The sequence below is a fragment of the Mycetomoellerius zeteki genome, unplaced genomic scaffold (genome assembly GCF_001594055.1).
Source record: "Mycetomoellerius zeteki isolate Tzet28-1 unplaced genomic scaffold, Tzet1.0 scaffold106, whole genome shotgun sequence".
NCBI classification, from domain to species: domain Eukaryota; kingdom Metazoa; phylum Arthropoda; class Insecta; order Hymenoptera; family Formicidae; genus Mycetomoellerius; species Mycetomoellerius zeteki.
The window spans coordinates 2,954,597-2,970,165 of record NW_017255975.1 but is presented as its reverse complement, the minus strand read 5'-3'; the positions used below and the strand labels follow the sequence as shown (position 1 = coordinate 2,970,165).

At 39.1% G+C, this 15,569-nt stretch overlaps 1 protein-coding gene across 4 annotated transcripts in view; it reads right to left on the bottom strand.

The window, feature by feature from the left end:
* The window catches only part of LOC108723968 (protein groucho-1), a 76,395-nt gene that overhangs the window by 51,494 nt on the left and 9,332 nt on the right, over window positions 1-15,569 (bottom strand). For 3 of the 4 annotated variants that reach the window (XM_018450050.1, XM_018450054.1, XM_018450062.1), the window contains exon 2: window positions 2,046-2,143. In XM_018450050.1, coding sequence (XP_018305552.1) covers window positions 2,046-2,143 — 98 coding nt within the window. Of the gene's footprint in view, window positions 1-2,045; window positions 2,210-15,569 lie in introns of those variants that run through there. The other variant, XM_018450046.1, reaches the window with a different exon arrangement.

Sequence of the window (15,569 nt, the reverse complement as noted above, 5' to 3'; positions counted from 1 at the left end):
GGTATTAGTTAATGATTTCTTTTATTAATCTTATACTTTTAATTGTTTTCATTCATAAATTCAATACTTTCAAAGGAAATATGATAAAAAGTACCTATAGATACGATTTAGGTGACCGGTTGCCTAAATCGTACCTTTTGCAGCATGTTACAAAAAGACTTACAACAAATGAATTTGTTATTGGAGGAAAGTTAAACATGTAATAATAAGCGTCCAATAAGTTCAAGCTACGATTTCTAATGTTCATTTGCATACAAAACAATGCCAAATGGAAAATTAATAAAAAATAGGTTAAGTGGTACGCATTCAGCAACTCTCTCCTATAGTAATGATAACAAAAAACGAGAATTATTCACGAATAGATCATCAATTTTGTCGAAATAGCAAATATTTTTTGTTAGATAAACAAAATTATATAAATCTTTTGATTTAACAGTACAATTTTATTTGGTTACTCACATTTTGTAAATAATAATATAGACTATTAAGTTACAATTTTCAATTTTCTTTCGCGATAATTACAAAAAATAATCTATTATGATAGAATGTTTCGCGGAACTTTCAGAGATGGCGTATCTTCTCGTAAGAGAAATTCGACGTCCTGTATAAAACAGAATTAAAGTGCAAGTTTCGTGTACTTTTCGTCACATTATGGCGACACTTTTTTTCAAGATAATTAATAATCAATCGATCTGAATGTACATATCTTTGTCAAATCAGGAACGTTCAAAAACGCTAAACATAATTTCACTCTGTATATAAAGAATAAGAGATATATACTGTTCTCATGTAATTATTTTGTTCAGGTAACAAAATAATGTATTTTTAACTATAAAACATCTCTGAACATCATACAAAACAGTTTTTATCATTAAATCATCAGTTTATTTAGTAAATTCAACAAATTAATATCCAGTGGTAACCAACCAAGTGGTAACCAACGGTTTAATAATGGTTACATATCGACAAAAAATAGTTCTTGCATCAGTAACAGAACTGTGGTTATTCGTACCAAACATTTCTCTCAGTGCAACGATCGAAGAAACTATAGTCACGCACCAGCGAGCTTTTCGCTTCCGAATCTGCTAAAGAGCGTGATCTCTGAGGAAACCCTTTTTACTGCCGATCGCAGATACATGCACGCATGCACATAGGTGCGCTATCCAAATGGGGTCTTCGCTCCTTCTCCGTGTGCACATACTTCGGTGTGCACAGCTTCCGGTCGGACAATCAATTATCTGCCTACGTCCGTACATCAGTTCGTGCGTTTCGCGTGCGCGCCCACGCGGTATTTGCACGAGCGCTTAATGGGTACGGCCCTGCGGTGTCCACGAACGCGAATGTTTACTCCGTTCGACAAACTACTGACCGCTGAACGGAATTTACATCACACTTAACTACACTGAAAAAAGAAGTGTTTAATTTTAAGATATTAAAATGTTTTATTCTTGTCTCCAATTTTTAAACACTTAAAGATGTTTCAGTTTTAAACTTTTTCAATAGACTAAACACTACGTGTTTGGATTTAAAATGTATAGTGTTTTAAATCCAAACACGTAGTGTTTTGTCTATTGAAGAAGTTTGAAACTGAAACATCTTTAAATATTTAAACAATGGGGACAAGAATAAAACATATTTCTTTTTACAGTGTATCCACGAGAAAATATGTATTTTTTTTTATCGAAAAATGGGAATCCGACAACTTTTCTAAAAAAAAAACCGCGGTTGAGATCGCATAAAGCTTTGGGACAAATTGTATCAATATCAATTTTTACAAAGGTACTTTATTGCTACTTTAATAACCAGAATGAAAAAATACGTGTCGTTAATTTAAAAAAAAATTGTATAAATATTAATATCGCTGACAGACAATGAAGATGTAAGTTTACAGAGTTTAACGCGTGATTAATACAAATTGCCAGGATTATCGAAAACAGTTTTGACAAATTGATCGTATTGATCTTTATTTATAGTGAATGAAATCCGTACATCTTCAATAGACTGCAATCGATGAGAATAAATTTGTATGAAATAAAGAAAGATACCTGTGATATTGGGCTTGTAAAAAGTTGAATTCCTCCTTGATACGATCGCAGGATTCGCCGACTGAAAATTTGAACGGCTGTCCAGGCTGCGGTGGACCCTGCAACACAAAAACGCCATTAAATGTATCAATGCACCACAATCCCTTAACGCCATTAAAGCCCATAAGACCCTGAGATTTATTCGAGAGACTCTCTGCTGTTCGACAGACTCACAAGTAACTCGAAATCGATACACAAAATCGGATAAAAAAAATGTTGCTACTTAGGTACACTCCACAACAGAAAAACTGTTTCGTTAATTAATGCTTTTCTTAAATTTTAATATACATTTCTCTGTTTGTCATGTCTATCTCTTTATTTCTCTTATAAAAACTATATATCTACTCACAAGTATTCCACAAGTCAACGATTGGCGGTGTAATAATCTTCGAGTATATTTCAACTATTCCACAACTTCAATGCAGAATCATAGTAATACAGATTGGTTTAAAGTTTAACTAGTTTAGTAATTCATATATATCTCATTTTGATTCAGGTTTCATTGCGTTACACGTACTAAGTACAATGTAATAATAAATGTAAATACAAGATAATGCACTGATTTTGTTAGTTTATTTGAAAAAAAAATTCGGAGCTACCTTATACTCGTATTCGATCAAAGTGATTATGCCTCAAGTTTAAAGAAGTCAAACTTATAATCAACTGCAAGAACAGAAACAATCACGAAAAATGCCATATTCGGTCTTCGTTCTTGATAATATTTTTTGTGAATTTTTACAATTTCCAGTTCAAGCAAACTGTGCGCCGATAATCTGTCGTCGATTATCTTGAAACGGAATAGAAACAATTTTAATAATTTAAACCGGTATCACGTCACAAATGATTCTTAATTAGATTTATATTCCTTAAGTACATTTTTATATTTATGTCAATTAATTAGATATTTCATAATAGACTATTATTGCGAAGCGTGCTGTAGCAAACGCCGAGTTACTTTGATGGTTGCAGTATCAGCATCCACGGGCGTAAAAGCCACATTATTGCCGGTAGTACCGGTGCTACCCGCCTTCGTATACCTGTTGGTAATAACGTTACGAGCATGTTATCGATCGTTTTGCACGTCGTGCCCTGCAAAACGGATACGCCACTATGGCCTCGTAAAAGCCGGAATATAGTTCCCTCTCCCTTTCTCTCTTTTCCCCCGTCCAATTTTCCTGTGTCGTACGATCTAGATTCCGCAGCGAACGAAGTACATATGCCGGAATCGCGATGTTTCATGTGAGAGGTTGCTAATGATTCGCTGGCGATCGTGATCGCGTAATGAAAATCGTGCCAAAACTCGTAAAATAAAGATCAACTTTCGGGCGCGTTACTGCACTAATGAGTCACACGTGATATCGTACTCGGTCCACTATATACAGTGGCGTGCAAAAGTTTCCGGCCAGTGACATTTTGTACTCTAATTTATAAAAAAAAGCCTGATAAAATTTTAATCATTATCGGTTTAGTACAAGATGTGGATAATGAAATCTTGTATTAATACCTGATAATGATTAAAATTTTATCAGGCTTTTTTTTATAAATTAGAGTACAAAATGTCACTGGCCGGAAACTTTTGAACGCCACTGTATCACGGTTGCCAGTTTTCTCCGATTTAAAAACCGGAGATTTCATTTACCTTGTTGCAAATCGTCTGTTACTTTCAAAATTGTTACTATATTGTAATATACTCTTTCAAAATACGTAAAAAAAGCATCATTAAATGTTTTCCATCAGCCAGAGAACCGAAGATTTGTTTAAAAAAATTGTAATCTCCGGCTGCAAACGGCCGGAGATCTGACAACCATGTATATATAATATCAGGAACACACTACCGTATAAATATTCAACAAACGCTTCTTTATGATTTATGAACATTTAATTCTTATTTTTAACCCTTACACTGTTAAATCTGTAGTATCAAATTTAATCTAATTTTAGTTGCCACTGCTTCTACTCAATATATTATTATTTTATATTAAAACAATGAAGTTGCACAGTTCAAATTAGATTAAATTTGACACTATAGTATCAATTTGACACTAAATAGTGTCAAATTTATCCATTATTTTAATATAAAATAACGATATATTGACCAGTGGCGACTTAAATTAAGTTAAATTTGACTACAGATTTAACAGTATCGTACACACGATTGGGTCATCCGTGTCTTGCATTTTTTTTTCTTCGAAAAACTAGAAGCCTCAAATAATTAGTAAAAAAATTTGTGTATTTGTATTGGAAACGGTCCATTCACGTTTGTGTTAACAGTTTGTGTTGAATTTTTTAACATATTCAAGTGTTAATTTAACATAATGTGATTATGTTATTTAAAGATTTTTTGTGAAATTGATATCAATGTTTCTTAATATCAAAATGACACAATTTATGAGTAAGTGAACAAGTAACATAAAAATATGTTTTAAAACGTAAATTCTAAGATGAAATGAATGAAATATGTGTTAATTTAGCATATCATAAATGTTAATTTTCGGAAAAAAAAAAGTTCCCACGGTTGTTTACAAACTGTGTCGTCGATGTTATCTTTCTTTGTATTTATTCTTTTATATAATATTTGTGTTACCTTCTAACATATTCATCTTATGTAAAATTAACTCAAAAATTTGAGTGGACCGTTTGGGACATGCGATTTTGATGTTAAATTCAACATATGTTTCCAACTGTGTAATTACAATATTTATATACAATTTTGTTAAATACACAATTTTATAACTACTTTCTAAAGATGTTAAAGTATATGTAAGAATTACTTAATAATTTTTGTGTATTTAATTTGTTAAAATTACGAAAATTAATCCAGGACGCGAAAGACCCAGTATGTAATAAAAGACTGGAAAATCATGTGTCTAAGGTTAAAAGTCGTCCCTTAATGTCTTGTTAAAATCTCTTACTTTTTCACAATACGCCTTTGTGTTTTACTGAAAAGTGAAAATGATATTCTAAGAGAAGGTACACGATGTAGATCAACGTATCTTAACATGTGATAGTTTTTAAAAATTTAAGCCTCGTAGCTGCTCGTAGTCACTGTAGCGTGTTTTATTAATCTTCACGGCTTCGCAAATGGCTTCTCTTCCCGTTGCATTATCGCACATGTATGTTCGAATTACGTCGAGGATTTGTGCGCCAGGCGTGCAATATATTTAAACGGCTCAAGCTCGGAATCGGCAGAGTCGTACCAGACAACATTACATATCTCGCTTGCTGACTTGTTATTTGCGGATGTACAATATATACGGTATACACAGGCATACACGAACGTACACAGAAGCTCATCTTTCGCAAGTGACTTTTAAATGCGACGTAATGCGAGTAGATTCTGTTGCCTACCGTATTAAGGGACGGAAGAACGGAGTTAATGCAAATTGGCGAACAGCTGATCGTAACGGAATCGCTGATCTGATTTGTACGCGACAAGTCACGACGGTCAATCCAATTAATTTATCAGCTTTCGCTCCGTGGAACAGAACAGTAGGCGTCAGACGTACTGCTTGGCATTTTCCAGTAGCTCCGTTTTATAGATCGATAAGGCAAGAATGTCGATCTATCGAAACACCAATACCGCTCGTAAAACAGATTTATATTTATAAAGCCTCGCCGCATGCATAATTATTATAAATTATGCTTACTGATAAAGTCAAAACACATTTACTTAATAAATATGGAAATATCGAACGTAATATATTATGATATTACAAATGTCAAAAGCACAACAACAGTATCTTGCTGATATTTTCTTGAAATATTCATCGGTTTTAATATTCATCGAATAACTAGTGATAGTCTTTCGCATGAATGAGCGAGACGGAGAAGCAATACACCGTCGAACTACACGGTTAGCGTCCGTCGAAAAGCGAAGCGCGCGAATTATGTCGTTTCGACGAATAATAATGAGAGAACGTAGCCGTCGCGCACGTCAATCAGTGTCCTTTACGTGCCGTGGCCGATTTAATTATCCGATAGCCTCCTCTCTCCCGCATCATCATTCGGCCCCTCTTTCCACGCCGCGCTTTTTATTCCGCGCGATCAAGAGCCATCGCAATAGCTTGCGCGCGTTCGCACTGGCGGTATTCAAATAGCGCGTTATCGGCTCGACAACCCCGTGAAAACGATAGCCGGGGCCGGATAACGACGAACAAGAATTGGTATTAAAGCGCAACGATCGGCACGATCGCGCTTTTATTGGTTTTCGAGTCTCGCGCGACATTTAATACATCCCGGCAGATACCGGATTACCGTTTCGCAGTATATTATCGCGGACAACTCAATGAAGCGAGGAGGCCGCTCAATGGACGTTCGTTAAAGCCGACGACGGGGCGACGTCGTCGTTTACGGTCACTCTGTCTCTTCAGCCGTCAAAGAGCGAGAGAAAGAGCCAGAGAGAGAGCAGAGAAAGAGCCAGAGAGAGAGAGAGGAGAGGAGAGGAGACGACAAGTCGACCACGCCGTGTTACGTCCTAACGCTAACAGCAACTGGACCAATCAGTTGCGTTTGCAGCCACTCAAGTACGCTTAAGTGGCGCGTATCGCTGCGTCTAATTACGTTAGCTCCATCGATCCCGCCGTCCGTCATCCACTAGATGCCTGATTATCGGCACGTATTATCGGACAGGTTAACTGCTCTCTACGATGTCCCCGCCTGTGATCAAGTCCGTAACCAAACACGAGGCACGCGCGCGCTCAAGTGCCAAGAACATTTGCTCATCTCGAGCTATGGTAAACGGGCATTGTGCCTACATTAGGGTCGCGTCTAAAATGGAAATGCCGCTGGAACGATCAGATATACATCTAGATATACACACATTGCGCTCTTGAACGTTACAAATTCATTCTCGTTCTAAAGAATGCTACACAACCTGTTAACTTTTAAATAAGTAGGCTCAAATAAACACCCTGGAAACATTTTATTTTTATACACGGAAAAATAACGATTTTGTTGAAGTATCTAAAAATTTAACTACAAAGCTGAAAATAATTTTGGCCCATCCAAATTAATTAGGTACGTAGAAATCTCAAACATGATAAACAATGTTACAAAAAGTTTTAATATTTTAGCAACCAATTTAAGCATTCCATATACATAATTATTTTGATGTATTTTCAGATCTGCATTCAGCTAAATTTTTAAATACTTCACTGTTTTAGCAAAACCGATCTTTCCGTGTATTTTTAATAACATGTGTGTGTGTGTGTGTGTGTGTGTGTGTGTGTGTGTGTGTGTGTGTGTGTGTGTGTGTGTTGTGTGTTGTGTGTGTGTGTGTGTGTGTGTGCGTAGAGTTAAATTTACATTATTTATATCCCGCTTGTGAGATAGAAAAATATAAAAATTTTGTGAACTTTAAAATTTCTAGGCAATATATTTTTTATTATGTGTGGGATGTTATGGTTACCTACCTGCTTAAAAATTAAAAATTAATGATTAAAGATTTAGAATTATTTCAATTTATTTCAACTTTCTCGTTAAAAGACTACAACTACTATTAAAGATTTTACTGTAGCTTGTGAGAAGTAATAAAATTCCTTTTGATCAGTGTTTTAACTTAACAGACGAGAGAAATAGCTCTATCGGAGCACCCGATATACCACGCTAATCAAAAAGACGATAGTCTCGGGAGTTGGTGGCCGTGAGCACTCGTCCGCTTTACTTAGAGGCTCTCGTGAGAAACTCGCTAAACCATGGTGGGATTACGCGAAAGGACGACGCAAACAGGGAGAACGGCCGGGAAGAGCTTCGAGAGGGTCGGCGGTTTTCGCCGCACCGCAAAACCACCGACTCGTGGCGCGGATTCCAAAACCACTCGACGACCAGAACCGACCGCGTTCGCCCTATAAGCGAACCTCTCTCTACCACCTTCCGTTATTCCGTAGAGAGCCGCTGGTCGCGAAATATCATTGAAATATCGCGCGCGATGGAGAGAATAGGCAAAAACATGATTTATCTTATAACGGTTTAAGCGCCATAAAATCAAAATTCCTTATACAACTGTAATATATCGCGCTCGAAATAACCACGATCGACGGTAATGAGCTTAAGTTACGTAATTTCTACAATTTTCGCGGAAAATTAGACGAAAAACAATACGGAAATCGATGTTGGGTATACAACAAACTGATTGCCAAGCAAGTGAGCTTAAGCAAACCCGAGCACGATCGAATACCGAAATTATGCAACGCGATAACAATTCCCTTAATATCGCCAGACAATACGCCTCAAGATTTGCATGAGGTGTAGAGTGAGAGAGAAGGGAAGGAGGGAAAACGAGAGAGAGAGAGAGAGAGAGAGACGAACGTACGAGCGGTTGTATCTTATTGATCATTATGATTATTCCCCGTAGCAGACTGCGAATTCATCCCGAGACTGCGGGGCACGACCGCTATTTGCATAAGCAATGCATTTTGATTCGTAGACCCACATTGTACTCGGCACACGGGGAATGACATAAATAATGCATAGAATAATGATAGCGCGCGAGCGCGTGGTGCATCTCGCATCGCGCGCGAAAGCGAGTCTCTCTATCGTGAAACGAAACGAAACGAGACGAGACGATTCTCGCGCGCTCACAATTCTTAAGTATGCTGAAATTGCGGTACGCCGCCGCGGCGTATGCATGTTGTTCTACTCTCGTTAACCATTACCGACGTGTTATATTCAGCTATTTCGCGGTGTGATTCGCGGGATCTTCATGCACACGTCACGGTAGATCCTATCGTACATTGTTCTGCGTGAAGAAGCACAAATAGACTCGGAAATAGGGCGAAACAATGAACCAAAGGTTCTTTAAGATCATAAACAGAAATACTATGATTCAAAAGACCTTAAGAAACAAGCATTTCGACTGTAACATTAACCCTTTGTAGGCACACTAGGTCTTTTTTTATTCAGGTGAAATTTCACTCTCAAATTTCTTGGCACAAATATCAATTTTCATTAAATAAAGGTTTTAACGTTTGAATTAAATAACTTACTAGTTAAATAACTACCTCTAGGCTTTCAGAAAATCTAGAAAAATTTAGAATTACTTTTCGACATTTCTGTTACATTACCAAATAGTTATTTAACTCAAAGTTAAAACCTTTATTTAATGAAAATTGAGATTTGTGCCAAGAAATTTGAGAGTAAAATTTTTTTACTGTATTCTAACAAAAAAAATGGATAAAAAAGACTCAGAGTGACCTGCATGAAGTTGGTCCTCCAACTTTTGAAAAAATTAACTTCCTATAACTCATTCGGTTGCTCATCGTTGGCACATGTATGCACATTTCGAATTTTCGTTTGCACACTTTTGGTAGAAAAGTTATGAAAAAAACAATTTTGGGAGTAATTTCACACTATGCTAATTTCACACTAGCCCCCAACCATGAAAAAATTAGATTTAACTAGTTTTAATCGATTTTCTTTGCACTTTCCAAAACAAATCAATTTTTCGATTGCACGCTTTTAGTTAAAGTCATTAACAATTAAAGTTTAGAGAATGGTCTATCTGAGTCAAAAACGTCCTCGAAACTGTAATTGTTAATAATTTTCTAACTGAAGATGTGAAAATGGAAAATTAATTTGTTTCGGAATATACAAACGAAAACTTATCAATTCATGCCGGAAAGAGATTCATGCATTTTGATTTTGAGTATAATAACTGTGATGTTTTTGAACCGATCTACCTGAATCGACTGTCCTCGAAACTTTAATTGTTAATAACTTTTTAACTAAAAATAAAAATGTGCAAACGAAAAATTGACTTATTTCAACATCAAGTATCAAGTAAAACTGTAAATGTACACATGTGTGCCAGTACCTCTTAAGAGATTAACTTGTGGTTTAAACTTACCCTCACTTGAATTGATGATAGTGTAAAAATTGTTTTTCTAGCTATAATTAATCACCGAACTAATTTTGTAGTGATAAATTTAAAGATTATTCACTACAAAACCATCAGTTTAATGATTAACTATAGATTAAAAAATACAATTTTTATATCATCATCAGGTTAAGCCTAATCACAAGTTAACCAGCAAATAAAAAAATCGGGCTTTATACAGTTAACGTATAATCATATCGTATAACTTGCCAGGTCATTTACTTAAATTTACCTCGCGAGAAGTAACGTATGTAGAGCGGCTAATAAAACCATCGCGTCAAAACGCTATTTCATGGGAGAAGGCAGTAACGGTGTCGGCGCCTATCTGCCGGCAATGCGTCTACAATGCGTTCTTTTATGTGCGTCAATTCGCCCATAGCAATGTATGTCCATAGCACAGCCCACGATGATGCGAAGCGAGCTGAAAACACCTGACGCGTGTACGCACGATTCCCCTGATCCCGACACAGGCAGGCCAGGCCATACATTCGAGCAGATTGCTCGATAAGAGGCGACCGCGCGGCAGTTTAACCCGTCGAGCAATTAAGGTGATACGATCGGCGCTCTCGTGAAATAACGTCACACTGGCACACCGCTGATATATGAATAAATGTATCTACCCTCCGTCTTTCTTCTCGTATCTGTATGTGTATAGTCTCTCTTCGCTCCTCTCTCTCTCTCTCTCCCTCTCCCTCTCCCTCTCCCTCTCTTAAGCGTATTTACACGAATGCTTTGCATGGCATCTCGCATGCATGCACACGACGTAACCACGATCACGACGACGATGACGACGACAACCAGCTGTGCACGCTAGAGATCGCTGCGCAGAAGACTTAACTTAATAACATGCGGACGCTGACGTTTATAGACTCCGTTTTGCCGTTGGCGAATGTAAAGTGACCGTTCTTTCTCTCAGAGTTTGGTATTCCCTTAGACCACTATTATGCAAGAAATCGTATTACACGTATTTCCACAACAGAAAAGAATGAAATATACGAATGTAACGAGTCACGAAATTACTATATCCATGCAGTGATAATAAATTTGTCAGTGCAAGGAATAAAGAGAATACGCAAAGAAATCCCAAACACCGTGATATGCTCTTCGGATCTTCAATTGTAATGATTTAATGGGCGTGTACACAAGTCAAAAGGTTAAGAACCGCTGTTGTATACCATGTATACTTCGCGGATACTACGCGCCATAAAAAGAAATATTAGACGTGACAGGTTCGAGGTGAAACACTAGATAACAGACGGACGAGAGAACGAGGAACGTTGGGGGAAAAAAGAGCACACGAAAAACGACGGGAATAAAGATTAAGCGAACAGAAGCCGCGGGCAAACAAAGGGTCGAGAGTTATGATTCGGCCGTTCTGAGTAGACCAGGTAATTACTGGTTGAATCTGGAAGAGGGAGAAAGAGAAAGAGAGAGAGATTCATGTCTTTTCTTTCTCCGCGCTTCCTATCCTCGCGACTATGGAGCTCGATCTCGTTGAAAGAGGAAAGGAGATAGAGAGGTGAAAGAGGAAGGAAGCGAAAAGAAAAACTACGACAATGAATAAAAGCGCGACGAGAAAACTCCGTCGAACTCTGCGCGAATGAGCCGCGCGTGGTACTTTTAACGACACAAAGGGAGCTCAAATATCGGCCAACTGTCGTGGCCCGCTACCGTCGTCGTCTCTCCCAACTCCCTGGAACAGCCATTCACTCTCCTCGTTCTCTCCTATCTCTTCGTCTCTCTTTCACCGTCTGGTACGCTTCGTTGCCGGTGGAAGCGAGAACAGGGGGTATCAACAAAAGCGACGGCGTTACAAAAGCTCCGGCGATAATAGGAAGCACGGCGGGAGCCACCCTGGCAGTTCGGTCACCTAATCTGTTACAGTCATAAACCCCTTTCTCACCCTCTCGTCTCTACCCCCTGCCTTCACGGTGACGCCCTTTTACGAGCTCTTCCCGGCAGAGCAACTCACCCTTACGTAAAACGCTCATCAGTCTCTCTCTCTCTCTCTCTCTCTCTCTCTCTCTCTCTCTCTCTCTCTCTCTCTCTCTCATTCTCTCTCCAATTTTTTTACAAAATGATTTTATCAGCACCTACAGAATATTCGTTCAACATCGTCAACGGGACAGTTATTTCACGAAACGTGTGCAAGATGTGAAGACAATGAAACAAGTAATGCCACAAGTTTAATATCGCGCATCTTCTCTGAAAACTTTTAATAACGACTTGACGATCGTCGAATGATGTGCTTTTCTTTTTCTCGATAGCATCGAGCCTTTTACGGCATCAACGGTCCTTGAGGGCGTCGCGCGATACTCAATGGGGAATCTGTAGCACGAGGGTCGTCCCCCTTGGGATTAAGGGGAGAGATCGAGGGAATATGTTATAATTACCGCCAAACTGAACGCCGGAGCAGGAGTCAGGCGAAAAAGAGGGGCTGATCGTACCTGCCTATCGACCTTCTCTCGCTTTCGACACTCGCGACAATGCCCGTCCCTTTTGATCTCTCGGGACCGATACTACCGCTCTTTTCTCCCCTCCCTTCTCATCCCTTCATCTTTTTTTACGATGCGCCGCGCATCACGACGCAGCCAGTAACGTCAAAATGAAATTTCTGAGGACGAAGACAGCCGCCACTCTCTTACCACTCCCTTTCACGATAATCTCGTTACCCACGCCGACAATCGGGAAAGTGAAAGGCGAAGGGTAAAGGACGAACGGCACCCCTTGTTGTTGTCCGCCTCCCCCTCGTGCGACGAGGGAGTGTGCACCGAGGCAATGAAATCCGAGCACGCAGCCACATCACTCGAGAGCATCTAAATTGCGATTCTAATCGGCAGCTCTCGTCAGCGCCCCCGACCATCCGTTTTGCGGATCATAAATGCGCGATCGCGCTGAGTCATAACGCCGCCACGCCGGGCCGGGCCGGGCAAATTGAAAATGACAATCGGTGATTCCCGGTAAAAACGAGAAGATAAAACGTTTCGAAGAGAATGTACAGATTGCAGAGAAAAATCTACTCTGTTAGATATCAGAGAAACAATGACAACCAAATCTCTTAAATTAAATAACATTTCAACTTTCACATATGTCAAAATATAATCAATTCATTTCTGTAGTTAACTTCAAAGTAAGCAATGTCCATATTAACGTACGTACTTACAAGGGAATCGTCGGAACTGTCCTTCACCGATTTTGATGGTCTTTGGATGTGTAGAGCATAAAAAAATATTAGATCCATATTTTTTTTTATCAGCGTATCTCAAGGATTAGAGGATGAAACATCCCCTCGAAAAAAATAAATTTTATCGTTTTTAGCAAATATCTTCGAAACTATGCGATTTATTAAAAAATGTTTAATACAAAAGTTTTATGGTATTTTGTGCTCTATATAATAGTGTATTCACTTTTTTTTAATATCAAATTTTTTAACTTTCCCCTACCCCCACTCATTAATTTTCACCCCCTAAACCTTGAGATACGCTGATAAAAAAATATGGGTCTAATATTTTTTTTGTACTCTACAACATATCCAAAGCCCATCAAAATCAGTAAGGGACGGTTTCCTTATTATTAGTAAATAATAAACTAAATTTGAGTCAATAAATTTTCTTGAATTAAATCGTTAATTCCATTGTTTTAGTTGAATTAATATTATATTGAGTACGAGTAGTGGCGATCAATGAAAATGATTTAAAAAATCCTCAAATTGAGTATAATTTGATATTATGACTGCAGTACATATATGGATAAAGAGAGAGTTTTAGTGATGAGAGATATTTATCTATATTTTACGGCAGTGGGAAAAAATGCAAGAATACTATGATACCATACGTTATCCGATCGTAAAAAGTAAATGTTTCCTTTTATTCGCACGGGAACGACCGTGGAACGGACCACTCATGCGCCAACTGCGTTCGATTCCATGTGCTCCAAACGTCCGTTTCGTATTAGTTGTTTTTCTATGCCAACAGAGCTTGGTGAAGAGAGAGAGAGAAAGAGAGAGAGTACTGTCGCGGGACTCGTTTCTTCGCTCCGACGATCGGGTACGAGTCGAAAAACGAAACGAACGCGAAGCGGCAGAATGGGGTGGAGAAAAGAATGTCTCCCTCGTGTCTCCGAGTTGTCGAGCCATTATCGAAGCTATCTCTCGACAGTCGACCGGGCGTTTTATAAGAGCATAGCCAGCCTTTATCTGGCGAACAAGCTACAACTAATGTAAATCCCGACTAAGACCCTGATTTTATCCTTCTATTTTATTTGCGCGATACCTGAAATAGAACTCTACACGAAGCATATCATGGAACCACTTCCTCACTATTTCTCAGCGTCTCAAAAAAACTGTTACTCATCTTTTAGTTGCGGGGTTATCACTTTTTTTAAAAACAATTTTTATACAAGCGCCTACTATTTCCGTCTTAAAAACGCCAGAGAAATGCTGACATTTTTTAGGACATTATACCGGTTGTATTATCTCAATTATGTAAAATACGAGAAGTCGTAGTGTATCCATAAGAGGTCTTAAGCAGAGAAAGTAAGAAGCGCGGGAGTGCGATGAGGAAAAAAAAAAGAAGGAAAAAGACGAAGAGATGGTAGCCGAGGACGAGCTCGAGACGGTAGTATACGGTAGCCGGCGTGTATATCATTAACCTCATCCTCGTTTTTCGTCTTCCCCCTCGCGCGCAGCCACCACAACCGCCCACCCCACCTCCGTGACAAGCATGGGTCTCAACGGTCTGATGGAACAGGAATGCATCGTCTCGTTCTCTCGTTCGCGTCACGTTGCGCTCTTCCCCCCCCCCATCCGCGCGTATAATGTGTATTCTCTCCCGTTCCCTTCGATATGTCTTCTTTCTTCATTCACGCCGCGCGATACTCGCCCCAACCCGCACCATCTCTCTTCCAGATGACTCCAACCCAGCGCAGCACAAACGAGTAATTAACTATCTCCGTGTGGGACACGTGTTCCCATCGTGTTCCCTCTCCTCCTTCCGTTCGCTTCTCCCTCTACCTCCTCCTTCTCCTGACTATGTCTCCTGCTGCCTTCCACCTCGCCCTCCACCGACTCTCCCCGTGTTTGCACACACTCTCTTATGTTAATTCAGCTTAACGCCCAGAAGTCCTCGAGGGGTCGAAGCAAGCTCCTTGCTTCGCCGAAAAATTACGGGCGATCACGAAGAGGGAGCCCACGACGATCAGGGTGGTCACGGACGATCTCGTGGAAAATAATAGGGATGTTCGTCCACTCATGTGTTACGTGACAGGGGAGAAGATACGTAAGGGTCGTTTTGATCGTCAGTATAATAGGGGGTTCTCATAGCTTTATTCATTATACACTCGACGCGATTTACGTCTCTTCATATATACGAGCTTCACGTTAACGTCCCTGAAAATGGTACCACTAATTCCCCACCATTCTCATGAAATCAACCGACAAAGTTTATTTCAATTATGAACTCTCGCAGGGATTGCGGACAATATTCGAAAAATCCTCGACATTTGACTCTCGTAAAAAGTCCTTTCCCGATCGTTTTGTAATTTTTCAGGCTTGTTTAGATTTGTAACAGAGGCGAATCCTCGCTATTTACCATTCGACATGGTTCGCATTTCGG